The sequence below is a fragment of the Oncorhynchus nerka genome, linkage group LG27 (assembly GCF_034236695.1).
Source record: "Oncorhynchus nerka isolate Pitt River linkage group LG27, Oner_Uvic_2.0, whole genome shotgun sequence".
NCBI lineage: Eukaryota > Metazoa > Chordata > Actinopteri > Salmoniformes > Salmonidae > Oncorhynchus > Oncorhynchus nerka.
The window spans coordinates 96,329,875-96,345,499 of NC_088422.1; the positions used below are offsets into that span (position 1 = coordinate 96,329,875).

Below are 15,625 nucleotides of genomic sequence, written 5' to 3' on the forward strand. Positions count from 1 at the left end.
GTGGTTAGAGAGTTGGGCCAGTAACCAGTAGGTAGTCTAGTGGTTAGAGAGTTGGGCCAGTAACCAGCAGGTAGTCTAGTGGTTAGAGAGTTGGGCCAGTAACCAGCAGGTAGTCTAGTGGTTAGAGAGTTGGGCCAGTAACCAGCAGGTAGTCTAGTGGTTAGAGAGTTGGGCCAGTAACCAGCAGGTAGTCTAGTGGTTAGAGAGTTGGGCCAGTAACCAGCAGGTAGTCTAGTGGTTAGAGAGTTGGGCCAGTAACCAGCAGGTAGTCTAGTGGTTAGAGAGTTGGGCCAGTAACCAGCAGGTAGTCTAGTGGTTAGAGAGTTGGGCCAGTAACCAGCAGGTAGTCTAGTGGTTAGAGAGTTGGGCCAGTAACCAGCAGGTAGTCTAGTGGTTAGAGAGTTGGGCCAGTAACCAGTAGGTAGTCTAGTGGTTAGAGTGTTTAGGTAGTCTAGTGGTTAGAGACTTGAGCCAGTAGGTAGTCTAGTGGTTAGAGAGTTGAGCCAGTAGGTAGTCTAGTGGTTAGGTAGTCTAGTGGTTAGAGAGTTGAGCCAGTAACCAGCAGGTAGTCTAGTGGTTAGAGAGTTGAGCCAGTAACCAGTAGGTAGTCTAGTGGTTAGAGAGTTGAGCCCGTAAATGAAATGTTGCTGGTTCAAAAACACAAGCTGACAAGGTGATTGTTTTTCCCGATGTGCCCTTGAGCAAGGCACTTTAACACCACACTGCACCTGTCTGGTGAATGTGAAAATAAAATATAGATGTTTTAATTAAGAGAATGAACTAGACTGGTAATTAAGAATGCAAGAAACAAGTACATCTCACACAACACACAGGCCTGTCTGATGTGTGTGGGCTGCTTTCCCCAGTTATGACCCAGATGGCCTTAGGCATGTGTGTGTGTGTGTGTGTGTGTGTGTGTGTACGCACGTGCACACAGTACCCAGGTCTCCAACAGACAGCATAATCACATATGGACACGCAGAGTCTCAAGCTGCAGTCATGACATTGCAACTACACGTCATTCTTGTCATCGCTATAATTATTCCATATGTCACACTGTTGTGACTGCTGTATGGTGCTTCAGTTACCGTCCATAAGGAAAGCCCAGTCTGCTGTATGGAGCTTCAGTTACCGTCCATAAGGAAAGCCCAGTATCTGCTGTATGGAGCTTCAGTTACGTCCATAAGGAAAGCCCAGTCTGCTGTATGGAGCTTCAGTTACCGTCCATAAGGAAAGCCCAGTCTCTGTATGGAGCTTCAGTTACCGTCCATAAGGAAAGCCCAGTCTCTGCTGCATGGAGCTTCAGTTACCGTCCATAAGGAAAGCCCAGTCTGCTGTATGGAGCTTCAGTTACCATCCATAAGGAAAGCCCAGTCTCTGCTGCATGGAGCTTCAGTTACGTCCATAAGGAAAGCCCAGTCTGCTGTATGGAGCTTCAGTTACCGTCCATAAGGAAAGCCCAGTCTCTGCTGCATGGAGCTTCAGTTACATCCATAAGAAAAGCCCAGTCTGCTGTATGGAGCTTGTTACCGTCCATAAGGAAAGCCCAGTCTCTGCTGTATGGAGCTTCAGTTACCGTCCATAAGGAAAGCACAGTCTCTGTATGGAGCTTCAGTTACCGTCCATAAGGAAAGCCCAGTCTCTGCTGCATGGAGCTTCAGTTACGTCCATAAGGAAAGCCCAGTCTGCTGTATGGAGCTTCAGTTACCGTCCATAAGGAAAGCCCAGTCTCTGCTGTATGGTGCTTCAGTTACCGTCCATAAGGAAAGCCCAGTCTCTGCTGTATGGAGCTTCAGTTACCGTCCATAAGGAAAGCCCAGTCTCTGTATGGAGCTTCAGTTACGTCCATAAGGAAAGCCCAGTCTCTGCTGTATGGAGCTTCAGTTACCGTCCATATGGAATGCCCAGTCTCTGCTGTATGGAGCTTCAGTTACCATCCATAAGGAAAGCCCAGTCTCTGTATGGAGCTTCACTTACCGCCCATAAGGAAAGCCCAGTCTCTGCTGCATGGAGCTTCAGTTACAGCCCATAAGGAAAGCCCAGTCTCTGCTGCATGGAGCTTCAGTTACCGCCCATAAGGAAAGCACAGTCTCTGTATGGAGCTTCAGTTACCGCCCATAAGGAAAGCCCAGTCTCTGCTGCATGGAGCTTCAGTTACAGTCCATAAGGAAAGCCCAGTCTCTGCTGTATGGAGCTTCAGTTAGTCCATAGTTACAGTCCATAAGGAAAGCCCAGTCTCTGCTATGGAGCTTCAGTTACAGCCCATAAGGAAAGCCCAGTCTCTGCTGTATGGAGCTTCAGTTCCATAAGGAAAGCCCAGTCTCTGCTGTATGGAGCTTCAGTTGTCCATAAGGAAAGCCCAGTCTCTGCTGCATGGAGCTTCAGTTACCGTCCATAAGAAAGCCCAGTCTGCTGTATGGAGCTTCCAGTCCATAAGGAAAGCCCTCTCTGCTGTATGGTGCTTCAGTTACCGTCCATAAGGAAAGCCCAGTCTCTGCTGTATGGTGCTTCAGTTACCGTCCATAAGGAAAGCCCAGTCTCTGCTGTATGGAGCTTCAGTTACCGTCCATAAGGAAAGCACAGTCTCTGTATGGAGCTTCAGTTACCGCCCATAAGGAAAGCCCAGTCTCTGCTGCATGGAGCTTCAGTTACAGCCCATAAGGAAAGCCCAGTCTGCTGTATGGTGCTTCAGTTACCGCCCATAAGGAAAGCCCAGTCTCTGCTGCATGGAGCTTCAGTTACAGCCCATAAGGAAAGCCCAGTCTCTGTATGGAGCTTCAGTTACAGTCCATAAGGAAAGCCCAGGCTCTGCTGCATGGAGCTTCAGTTACAGCCCATAAGGAAAGCCCAGTCTGCTGTATGGTGCTTCAGTTACAGCCCATAAGGAAAGCCCAGTCTCTGTATGGAGCTTCAGTTACAGTCCATAAGGAAAGCCCAGGCTCTGCTGCATGGAGCTTCAGTTACAGCCCATAAGGAAAGCCCAGTCTGCTGTATGGTGCTTCAGTTACCGCCCATAAGGAAAGCCCAGTCTCTGTATGGAGCTTCAGTTACAGTCCATAAGGAAAGCCCAATCTCTGTATGGTGCTTCAGTTACCGTCCATAAGGAAAGCCCAGTCTCTGCTGCATGGAGCTTCAGTTACAGCCCATAAGGAAAGCCCAGTCTCTGTATGGAGCTTCAGTTACAGCCCATAAGGAAAGCCCAGTCTCTGCTGCATGGAGCTTCAGTTACCGCCCATAAGGAAAGCCCAGTCTCTGTATGGAGCTTCAGTTACAGTCCATAAGGAAAGCCCAGTCTGCTGTATGGAGCTTCAGTTACCGTCCATAAGGAAAGCCCAGTCTCTGTATGGGGCTTCAGTTACAGCCCATAAAGCCCAGTTTCTGGAAGTGACACACAGATCAGATGATATCCACAGTGAACTCTCATCACCTGAAATTAACATCCATGTGAAGACTGTTGGGACTAGAGGGGAAGTGCTATTCAAAAAGTACCACTTTTAAATTGAACAGAAGTAGGGCATTAAATCAGCAATCATCTCTTATGTTAAGACCACATGAGGGAATACAGGGTTGCACAGTGTTTTGACGCGAGCATGACAGACCAGGAACATGCCAGAGAGATGGTTGAACAGTGTTTTATTGAGGCGAGCATGACAGACCAGGAACATGCCAGAGAGATGGTTGAACAGTGTTTTATTGAGGCGAGCGTGACAGACTGGGAATATACACAAGCTCTCGATCAAACCTTACAATTCTCACAATGTTAAAAAACCTTGTTACTTAAATGCATCTAAAACAATCAAATGCAAAGCTTTCATTAACACAACCAAATAACAGAAGACAATATTAATGTGTCACCTTGGTGAGCTCAGAGTAAGATAACAGTGGCATTATGCTGTACAACAAAATGCTTAGAGTTCAAAACACAGACAGCGTGTGAAGCATGTTAAGAAACATCTGTTAACGGACCACTGACTGCATGATAGAAAGTAACCAGAACAAAACAGTTGGACAAGACATTTGGTTCAACAGTAAAATGGCCTGAACCGTTTAACAGCTTGCATCTACTTGTTGTTGTTGAGACACTGCCTTGATGACCAGAGAATGGCTTGTAAGTTGTGTCCCTTCTGTATCAGGTCAAACAAGCCCGGGTTAACTCAACCCATTCCCTAGTGTTTTAACTACCTATCATACTGACATGCTAGCAGACACAACCTTCTTCAAAACGGGACATCAATCCATCCAGTATGCAAACAGGAACAGTTCTGTTAACTCGGTCTCCTTAGTCTCCCTTTTGTAGGTTCATGAATACATGATTTGTACACAACAACCTTTTCATTGTAAAGCCATCCAGGGAGAACAGCCATTTTCCTGCCCTTTGCCAAATGAGCGTTTCGGATTGACTCAAATCCATTTTTCAATATTTGTTTTTATTCTGAGTTCAACACGACTCCAACAATAAAACATTTGGAAGGAATAAAGTTGCAACTAGTATTGTTTTTTGAAGTGGTCGCTCACAAGCGCAGCTCCTAATACCTGTCCACAAGAACATTTTAACAGTTTAATTGAACTTAGTGCATTATGTTTAAGTGCCTGGTCAATGTTTCAACTCCAGGAAGTTCCTCCATAGAGCTGATTAGCCAAGCCAGACAACACCGTAGACTAAATTCAACACACTAGCAGTCTGCCAGCCCTGAACCTAGTCTGTGAGGGGTATGGAAGAACGGAGCAGGTGGATTTGTGTTGGTCCCCTTTCTCTCCACACCTGTCCCTCCTTTCCCCTGATCGTACCTCTAGCCCTGTTTCTGTTTCTTCAGGTAGCGTGAGCGCATCCCCAGGTGTAGCGACATGATGTAGCTGTTCAGGAGCCTGGCAGGACACAGCACGGTGGTCAGCCAGCCCTGAGGAAACAAAACATCACTGATCTGGTCTGGGAATCCATGCCTGTTAATATCATCATTCGTTGGGTATTTACAGTCTAAATTCTGCATTCATTACTATTAACTTTCATCAAGATACTTGCCACCTGAATAGTTCAGCATTTGCAAAAGCATGAGAGCTTCAAGCAATGATGATTTGTGGCTAACTGTCAGGGAAGAATCTTCGTAAACTGATGAGGTAGAATCTGGTGTAACCTGACAAGTAGCTACTTGTTCAACCTTGTTATAAAAGCAGTCATCCTGAACCCTAAAAATGTCCATGGAAATGGACAGTGAAGTATGGTATGGTTAGCCCGTCCCTACCATGACTGCGTGAGGCAGGTAGCCGTTGGTCTGGCTCTGCAGCCCCACCGTGTTGAGCTCCGCGGCCACATAGCGGTCAGGGTTGGGCTTGTCCAGTGTGGCCCGCCGGATCTTACTCAGCTTGGTGGCCACAAAGAATGGCAGGACACTCTGGGGAGGAGAAACGACTGTTACTCAAATTTACATGGATGTTCCCTCACTGGTTTGAAAACAAACTCCTCCGACAGCTAAATAAGACCAAGCTTGTCCCCCGGGAGAGACAGTATGGCTGACGTGTTAGAGATAACATTGTGGGGGTTTCTGGGGGGTGAAACAAATGTATATAAACCCTGGATTGCTGATGCTATGTAATGGCCATTGAGAGGATTTGAAGTCACCTGTCGGCCATATTGGCTCTCCCCAGTAGAGCAGTCCTCCATAGGAATGAATGGAATTATACAGCATTTCAAAATTACATGTATTTAAGTGTTTTCTGTTGTCATGGGGACAGTAAGTCATCAATAGAACAAGGAAAATGTTTATATAAACAAAGAAATTATCATAATTTAAAAACATGCATTATGCCGTCTCTAATAGAATAAACATTGCCAAATCAAATCTAGACATTAATACATGCATTTCTATAGCTTCCAACATGTATTTTACAATGTTGGGGGAGAGCCAAGATGGCGGCACGGTGGCTTCAACACAGCACCCCCCATCAGTCATCTAGTGGATATACAAATGGTTGGTTAAAACAGGTCAGTCTTCAGTCTCACCTGGATGAGGATCCCTTTGCTCTTGTACTCAGCCTCTAGCCCTCGGGAGAAGAAGTCCACAAAAGCCTTCGATGCAGAGTAGACCGTGAGGAGGGGACAAGGGTACATCCCACTGGCAGAAGAGATGTTGAGGATTGCCCCCTTTTTCCTGAAACGGGTGACACGCAAGCTAATGTTTAGGGCTCAGAGACAGCGCCGACCTCTGGTCAGAGACAGCGCCGACCTCTGGTCAGAGACCAGTACATGAGCATGGTGAGTATAAGAGTTTGGGAATAAGCATTACACTTTGTGGAGAGTGAGAATCTCTACTGACCAGAGCGGCTCTACTAGCCGACAACCATTCCCTTCCCCGAGAACCCCAGATCCCTCCACAACCAAGGTCCCTCCCCGAGAACCCCAGATCCCTCCACCACCAAGGTCCCTCCCCGAGAACCCCAGATCCCTCCACCACCAAGGTCCCTCCCCGAGAACCCCAGATCCCTCCACCACCAAGGTCCCTCCCCGAGAACCCCAGATCCCTCCACCACCTCCGTCCCTCCCCGAGAACCCCAGATCCCTCCACCACCTCCGTCCCTCCCCGAGAACCCCAGATCCCTCCACCACCTCCGTCCCTCCCCAGAGAACCCCAGATCCCTCCACCACCTCCGTCCCTCCCCCGAGAACCCCAGATCCCTCCGTCCCTCCCCCGAGAACCCCAGATCCCTCCGTCCCTCCCCCGAGAACCCCAGATCCCTCCACAACCCCAGATCCCTCCACCACCTCCGTCCCTCCCCCGAGAACCCCAGATCCCTCCACCACCTCAGTCCCTCCCTGAGAACCCCAGATACAGTCACCCCCTCCGTCCCTCCCTGAGAACCCCAGATACCGTCACCCCCTCCACTTACCTCTCTACCATCCCAGGTAGCACCATACGGGTCATCTGTATAAAGAGAGAGGGATTGTGGGTTTTAGAGCAGAAAGCATGCTGTTGCTTTGGGCTGGGAACCAATCCTCTGCCTCATATGGCAGACTGTGTGTGTGTGTGTGTGTGTGTGTGTGTGTGTGTTCATTGTAGTGTGTGACAGATAAGGCAAATAAATAAGACTTGATTAATCAAAATGTTCATTAGTGTATTACTGGGCTTCCAGTCCCATAATGATTACTGACCTGGCAAACAGACGTGATGTTGATGTTCACCATTGTGTCGATGAACTGCAAGGGCAGAATAAAAAAAACAACGATTTAGTTCTGGGTTCATCTGAGGCGTAATGTTTTCATAGAACAGAATGTGTGAGATAAGTCATCTTGGTACACAATAGATGGGATGTGAACAATCACAAGGCCATTCAGACTCACACTATCCAGGTTGGGAACGTTGAGGAAGAATTCCGGATAGGAGTAGGACATTCCCACATTATTTACTAGGGATAAAAGCCATATAGAACACAGTCAAGTCTTTCAAATACATCATTATTTAAGGGAATGGAGGAAGTGATGCCTCTCTGCACTTGATTTTCAACTTCTAACCAAAGGGGGGGGCAGCAGCGTTTTAAAAGAGGACCACACCATCTGAATGATTCACCAAAACCAACCGTCACCGTCGTGGACTGCCTCGCTCACTTACCCAGAACGCCAAACTCTAGCCCGGTCAGTCCAGCTTCAATCTCTCTTACCCAGAACGCCAACCTCTAGCCCGGTCAGTCCAGCTTCAATCTCTCTTACCCAGAACGCCAACCTCTAGCCCTGTCAGTCCAGCTTCAATCTCTCTTACCCAGAACGCCAACCTCTAGCCCTGTCAGTCCAGCTTCAATCTCACTTACCCAGAACGCCAACCTCTAGCCCGGTCAGTCCAGCTTCAATCTCACTTACCCAGAACGCCAACCTCTAGCCCGGTCAGTCCAGCTTCAATCTCTCTTACCCAGAACACCAACCTCTAGCCCGGTCAGTCCAGCTTCAATCTCACTTACCCAGAACGCCAACCTCTAGCCCGGTCAGTCCAGCTTCAATCTTGGGATATATGTCCGTCGCACTGAAGTCTACAGCGATGGATTTGGTCTCAACTCCATATTTGCTCTCTAGGAGGGAAGACACAGTTACTGTAACATTAACAAGGTAGTGAAACAACAGTGAGCTTTAGGGAGTGAGACTGTAGTGGACTCATCTGTAAAGATGTGGGGGCTCAGATGTCAATACACCATAGTGAACAGTAGAGGGCCCCGTCACACAAGACAACTGGAGACTGACTCGTTCTCCTCTAGTCCAGGGTGTCCCCATGCCTAATGAACATGCCCCCTGGTGTAACTACTCACCGATGGACTTGGCCACATCATCCAGTTTCTCCTGGGTGCGGCTGATTAGCACAATGGAAAATCCCCTCCGAGCCAGCTGTGGAGACCGACAGAAACCAACACTCAACATGGACACTAAGACCCTCTTTAAGACCGGCCATTAAAGAGGGTCTAACATTCAACACTACCACACACTGCACCCAGATCCATGACCTAAACCAACAATAGCCATCATCAACAATGAAAAGGACAGCCCTAACTGTTATCAAGCAGGGCATTGATCATGACTGTCAACTGATGGGAACTCCCTTGAAAAAATGACTATTTTTTCAAATGAATTCTGCCCTGGCTATGCAGCATAAATCCCTCAGTGCTTGCTCGCAAAAGGCGAGTGCGTGTGTGTGTCACCGTCACTACTCTGACCTCCTGGTTAAACCCCTCTCTCTGATGAGTCACTCACTTTGGTTTTCCCGTGAAGGGGCCTGAAATGTCTGAAACCCTGGGAATCAGTCTTACCTCCTCCGCATAGGCTTTCCCGATTCCATCCGTGGCTCCTGTCACAACTGAGGGGGAAGACGAACAAGGAGAAGGGGTGTATTAATCAAGGGTAAACCAAACACACCGACACTGCTCACAACTGACCCAGAAATAAATAATAAACTACATTAAAAGGGGAAGGGGACACTGATCCCATTCTAGTCAATAGGTCAAACATGCCTGTGTGTCAACTCATCAGACCCGGATGAAATACATTTATACAGATACCTAAATGCTGATGTATCGAAAAATGACATGCCAGATTAAAACGATCACATTAACAATGCATTCTGTGTCCTTGCACTGCTACCTGTGGTTCTGTCATTTAAGTGAGCGAGAAGGAAGAGAGAATATTGGTGGTAAAGACCAGACGACGATGGTGATGCAGGTACTGAGACGGAGGGGAAGGGTACAGCAGGACATGGGGAGAGGACAGGCTCCGTGGCATTCCTCTGCCACCCCGGGTCAGGCAGCCTGGCACTGCAGACAGCAGTAGCTATATTTAGCCTTTACTGGCTGTCAATGAGCTCTGTTTTCCACCCCCCTCCCTCCCTCCTTCCCCCAGACCCAACTCTCCACCCACCCCTCCCTCAGACCCAACTCTCCTTCCCCCAGACCCAACTCTCCTTCCTTCCCCCAGACCCAACTCTCCTTCCTTCCCCCAGACCCAACGGGAAGCAGCCAGGCTTTCACTGGGGAGGGACCAGGATGGAGGGAGGGAGATCAGAAAGGAGGGTAGAGAGCTAAAAATAGAACAGAGCAATTGAACGAGGGGGGGGTCCGTATGGGCGACAGGGGAAGCGTCCGCTGGTTATTTTAAGCTGTTTTAAGAATGAAACTCAATGTTTCGAGCACAAGGCATGTTCCTTCAATTTACTCAATTTTTTGTTTTTTTGTTATGTGTCCATTTGAAGAGATGCATCATAAATATATGCTAGGTCAGGGAAGATGGTAGAAGAACCTACTCATAGGACCTAACCTAGATGGGCTTGAATGGCATCCTTCAACATCCTCATACGTCTTTAAATGATCAAGAACTGAAAATTGTTATAAAAATGTTAGTGCTTCTCGGCCAGACAGCGGTGCTCCTGCTGCTGAATATTCTGAGCTAAAAAAAGAAGTGCAGGTTTAAAATAGCAGAAGGCTGCAGCCTCGTCTAGCACAGTTGCTGCACAGAATACCAACGAGCGGCTGCTCCCAGCGGTTTCTCACACCTCAGCATTCCTTGACCCAAAATATCAAATTGCTATGTTTTTTACCACATCATGTCCCAGTTATGGTATAAAGCTCATGACTCAGCCCACATTTGTAAATATGCAGCTGATGAAATTGGCAATATTTAATTAATATCCCAACTTTCAGCAATTATATCTAAATAATGATTTACAAATGTAAATTGTCAAAGATCACGCTTCCAAAGCATATTTGTTTTTAGTCAATTGTAATACATGCTAGGATTTTTTTTAAACTTTTGTTAAATTTTTGTTCCAAAAGATCCCCCTTCCTGTCCAACTTGAAGCAGGCAGAAGAACACCAGTGTGGAACGTAACAATGACCTGAGAACGACCTCCTTCAACCAATGACAGAGAGTGGTCCACTTAATGCTACCAGTGTCCAACAATCTGTTAATCACGCCAGAAATAACTCATGAGCCAATGCATTTCAATAAAGGACAATATAACTGTATGAGAAGCTAAATAACCATGGTGTAGAGACAGAGCAGGTGTCGTGACAGAAAGAGACAGGGAGGAGGGACGGAAGCTCAGAACAGGATGAGGAAGGGGTAAGAGGGGTGAATGCACAGAAAGATAGTGAATATAGGCCTTTGTGAATGGGAGGAGGGGCTAGAGATATGGACCCTGTGTTACGGGATGCTGCTCCACAACACACTGCCAGCAGTAAAGTGGAATTGAAACAGAATACTCTGACTCCTCAGCCGCATTTATGAATGGCTCTAGTCTTCTTACATAATCAGGCCATTCTCTCAATCACCTCTGCTTCAGTGAGCGAGGGGAGAAGCTGTATAATAGCTATTCACACAGCTTCTAAATAAGCTACATACAACACATGTCAAAATTGGTTGAAATGTCCCCACATTTATCATTTCCCTTTGCTGCAAACTTGAGCAAACCTGTACTTAAAAATCAGCAGAGCAGGACAAGACCGATATTCAGCAGGCCTTGGCAGCTAGCCTGAAATCCAGACCAGTTTGGTGTTAACATACCATTCCTGGTACTCAGTGTCACATGCCAAACACAGAAGTTGACATGTGCTTTAATTTACAGGGGCTTATTTTTCATTTCAAAATGGGATTTCAATGACGTAAAAACTTCCTGGAACCAGTCCACTTCTGGGTGCGATCGGCACAGCTGTGTTTTACAGTCACATGGTCAAAGCCCTAACCTGGTGTTTACACTTCAAAGATGGATGGACTCAAATACACTGCTCAAAAAAATAAAGGGAACACTAAAATAACACATCCTAGATCTGAATTAATGAAATATTCTTATTAAATACTTTTTTCTTTACATAGTTGAATGTGCTGACAACAGAATCAAAACAAATTATCAATGGAAATCAAATTTATCAACCCATGGAGGTCTGGATTTGGAGTAACACTCAAAATTAAAGTGGAACACCACACTACAGGCGGATCCAACTTTGATGTAATGTCCTTAAAACATGTCCAAATGAGGCTCAGTAGTGTGTGTGGCCTCCACGTGCCTGTATGACCTCCCTACAACACCTGGGCATGCTCCTGATGAGGTGGCGGATGGTCTCCTGAGGGATCTCCCAGACCTGGACTAAAGCATCCGCCAACTCCTGGACAGTCTGTGGTACAACGTGGCGTTGGTGGATGGCGCGAGATATATCCCAGATGTGCTCAATTGGATTCAGGTTTGGGGAACGGGAGGGCCAGTCCATAGCATCAATGCCTTCCTCTTGCAGGAACTGCTGACACACTCCAGCCACATGGGGTCCAGCATTGTCTTGCATTAGGAGGAACCCAGGGCCAACCGCACCAGCATATGGTCTCACAAGGGGTCTGAGGATCTCATCTCGGTACCTAATGGCAGTCAGGCTACCTCTGGCGAGCACATGGAGGGCTGTGCGGCCCCCCAAAGAAATGCCACCCCACATCATGACTGACCCACCGCTAAACCGGTCATGCTGGAGGATGTTGTAGGCAGCAGAACGTTATCCACGGTGTCTCCAGACTGTCACATGTGCTCAGTGTGAACCTGCTTTCATCTGTGAATAGCACAGGGCGCCAGCGGCGAATTTGCCAACCTTGTGGTTCTCTGGCAAATGCCAAACATCCTGCACGGTGTTGGGCTGTAAGCATAACCCCCACCTGTGAACGTCGGGCCCTCATACCACCCTCATGGAGTCTGTTTCTGACCGTTTGAGCAGACACATGCACATTTGTGGCCTGCTGGAGTTCATTTTGCAGGGCTCTGGCAGTGCTCCTCCTGCTCCTCCTTGCCCAAAGGCGGAGGTAGCGGTCCTGCTGCTGGGTTGTTGCCCTCCTACGGCCTCCTCCACGTCTCCTGATGTACTGGCCCGTCTCCTGGTAGCGCCTCCATGCTCTGGACACTACGCTGACAGACACAGCAAACCTTCTTGCCACAGCTCGCATTGATGTGCCATCCTGGATGAGCTGCACTACCTGAGCCACTTGTGTGGGTTGTAGACTCCGTCTCATGCTACCACTGGAGTGAAAGCACCACCGGCATTCAAAAGTGACCAAAACATCAGCCAGGAAGCACAGGTCACCACCTGCAGAACCACTTCTTTATTGAGGGCGTCTTGCTAATTGCCTATAAAATTCCACCTGTTGTCTATTCCATTTGCACAACAGCATGTGAAATTTATTGTCAATCAGTGTTGCTGTCCTAAGTGGACAGTTTGATTTCACAGAAGTGTGATTGACTTAGTTACATTGTGTTGTTTAAATGTTCCCTTTATTGTTTAGAGCAGTGTATGATAATAATTATACTTGTCCTATTTCACACATGTACAAGTGTGTATTAATACACATGTGAACTGGAAATGTTTTTTTTTTGCAAATCCCACTCGGAGAGTAGGGTCACAACCCAGGTCTACCATAATCAACGGTAACCCTGGAGCAATTAGGGTTAGGTGCCTTGCTCAAGGGCACATTGACAGATTTTTCACCTTGTCTGCTCAGGGATTCAAACTAGGGACCTTTCGGTTACTGGCTCTAAGCGCTAGTTTACCTGCCACCCCTTATGTAGTCATCCTGATGTGGTAACCCTGATAACATAACCCTGTTGATGTAACCCTGATAACACAACCATGAATGGCCTTGACCGAGCAATAAGGTTGGGTAAACATTAATGTAGCCTATCACTCACTTCTTTGAGGAAAGGCAGACTCGTGTCATGCCGACGCAATTTTATGTATTTTTTATTTTACCTTTATTTAACCAGGCAAGTCAGTTAAGAACACATTCTTATTTTCAATGACGGCCTGGGTTAACTGCCTGTTCAGGGGCAGAGCAACAGATTTGTACCTTGTCAGCTCGGGGGTTTGAACTCGCAACCTTCGGGTTACTAGTCCAACGCTCTAACCACTAGGCTACCCTGCCGCCCGCAATACTGATGTGTTGTCTACAAAGCAGAGGCCACGGTGTGTTCCAGAGGACAATAGGGCTGGCCAGCCTTTCCCCTATATTCATTAAGCAGTGAACAACACATTCACAGGAAAACTTTCAGGATGGTGAAACTTTTCAGTGTAAACTTTTTTTTTTTACATAAAGAATGTAGTAAATAGCAATATATATAAATAAGATCTTTGAGAACTAGCCATCACCAAAATAAAAACTAGACAATCAGGGAGATTGGAATTGTGTTCCCATTGACTTATGAGTCACTGAAAACATAAGACATAAATAATAGCAAATTGTGTAGAATTGCAGGAAATCCCCTTTTAAAACAGCACAGTTGTCTCTAACGCCAAGAGGACCTCTAAAACTGTGGTCCCCACGCTAACTTTACCACCCCTGCAGAGAAATCTTAGGGGAAACACTACATGTATTCTACTTTGCTACAATATCCTACTGATTGCTAGGAGAAACTTGTCTGATTCACACTATAAACTGAACCATATTATACTGGGTCGAGGGTGATTGATTTAACTCACTACTAGTTCTCAAACACCAGGCAGCATCCTGATCTCACTAGACAGTCCTGAGTCATTAGCCTTGATGGCTCATGTGAACTACAATTAATACACTATGTTTTAACGTTTAGACGCGTCAATCATCGCTTGAGATACGGCTTTCGAAACATATGGCAATTCTCTTTCATCAGCGACTAAAGAAACCCTCAAAGAAAAAACGCAGGCAATAAAGCAAATGGTGAGGTCATGCAAACCTTGTCTTAATATAAATATTGCTTGCTAGCTACTCACCTGCCCATTTTCCGAGTTTAGCAGGTGATACCACCCGTCCATTCCCCAGCACCCAAACTCTGAGCCCTGACAGCAAACGACATACGGAGCACACTGAGAAATAGGCCGCAGTCAACGCGCCTATCCAGAAGAGCGGAGTCTCCACCGCCCGTAGTAAAGTCTCTCCAGTTGACGACATGATATTTGCACACGGCTTTCACAACTAATTTGTGAGATCAAATGTATGGAATTACAAATGGCTGTCTACAATACGTGCATCTATCGCAAAAGCCTCTTGTACATGCTGCAGCCAGTAACTTTAAGCTCGTGCCTTTATATTTGGCTTTACTTCCGCGTCTGACACTTCCGCATTCACTGGTTTGCAGCACCGATTTGTTGACGTTGGAATCTGTCAAAATATGCTCCTTTTCGATTCGCTTATATTTGCGTCAATTCGTAGAGCAGCAATGACATGTGTAAAACTGTGGCAAGACATCAGTAGGTTTATAATTGAACACATTTATGAAGATTTTACACTATTGTGGAGAGATGTACTGTTTGGATTCTTTACATACAATAGAAATAAGCGGAATCATTTTTATGTAATTAATTTCATTATGCTTTTGGCCAAATTTCATATACACAAATGTAAATTTACAAACAGAAAACCACATTTTCATACCCTACAGAAAGAAATTGAACTGTATTTTAAGACGGTTAAATGCTCTACTAACAAAAAAGCTGTTAGAATTGTAAGTATATGCATGTCCCTTAAGGTCCTTGTGTAATTGTAATGTGATATTGTACCCCCTAGCCCCGCCCCCAGCCCCGCCCCTAGCTCGATTGTCTATTGTTTGTAATCTATGTATGCTTGTGTTCCCTCATGTGCTTTATGTATTGATTTGATATTCATTAAAAAAATATATATATATATATATATATTTTTAAGTGTATCGACAGCCATTCTCATTATTAGTATTTTTTTAATCTTCATGGACGAGGAAGGCGGGACCAACACTTTCATAATATCTGACTGGATGAATATTTATGACACCAGATTTTCACATTTCTGATTGGTTTGTGCTGTAATATTATTTCACTAGATCTGGCTAACCCTGTATATAACTTTCATCGTTGTCTGTGTTCAATGTTCAGTTTTTTTGTATTAATAAAACAAATAATATACAGTACCAGTCAACAGTTTGGACACACCTACTTATTCAAGGGGTTTTCTTTATTTTTTACAGTTTTTATACATTGTAGAATAATAGTGAAGACATCAAAACTATGAAATAACACATATGGATTCATATAGTAACCAAAAAAGTGTTAAACAAATCAAAATACATTTTAGATTTTAGATACTTCAAAGTAGCCACCCTTTGCCTTGATGACAACTTTGTACACT

At 46.0% G+C, this 15,625-nt stretch overlaps 1 protein-coding gene across 1 annotated transcript; it reads right to left on the reverse strand.

The window, feature by feature from the left end:
* Window positions 1–3,616: 3,616 nt before the first annotated feature.
* hsd17b12b (hydroxysteroid (17-beta) dehydrogenase 12b) lies at window positions 3,617–14,576 on the reverse strand. The gene is made up of 10 exons (XM_065012380.1): window positions 14,239–14,576; window positions 8,782–8,828; window positions 8,287–8,362; window positions 7,945–8,052; window positions 7,334–7,398; window positions 7,145–7,189; window positions 6,883–6,917; window positions 5,999–6,146; window positions 5,241–5,390; window positions 3,617–4,898 (listed from the first exon to the last, which is right to left on the reverse strand). Exons 1-10 carry the CDS (start codon window positions 14,414–14,416, stop codon window positions 4,791–4,793), a joined length of 960 nt encoding a protein of 319 aa, XP_064868452.1. The 5' UTR covers window positions 14,417–14,576; the 3' UTR covers window positions 3,617–4,790.
* Between the last annotated feature and the right edge of the window lie 1,049 nt (window positions 14,577–15,625).

What these genes read in the sequence shown, in the direction of transcription:
- hsd17b12b (XM_065012380.1), bottom strand. Translation starts at nt 14,416, where the DNA reads ATGTCGTCAACTGGAGAGACTTTACTACGGGCGGTGGAGACTCCGCTC. An exon ending in ACGTTCCCAACCTGGATAGT is followed by an intron (nt 7,190 to 7,333) that starts GTGAGTCTGAAT and finishes CTGCCCTTGCAG; the next exon opens with TTCATCGACACAATGGTGAA. An exon ending in GCAAAGGGATCCTCATCCAG is followed by an intron (nt 5,391 to 5,998) that starts GTGAGACTGAAG and finishes TCTCCTCCCCAG; the next exon opens with AGTGTCCTGCCATTCTTTGT.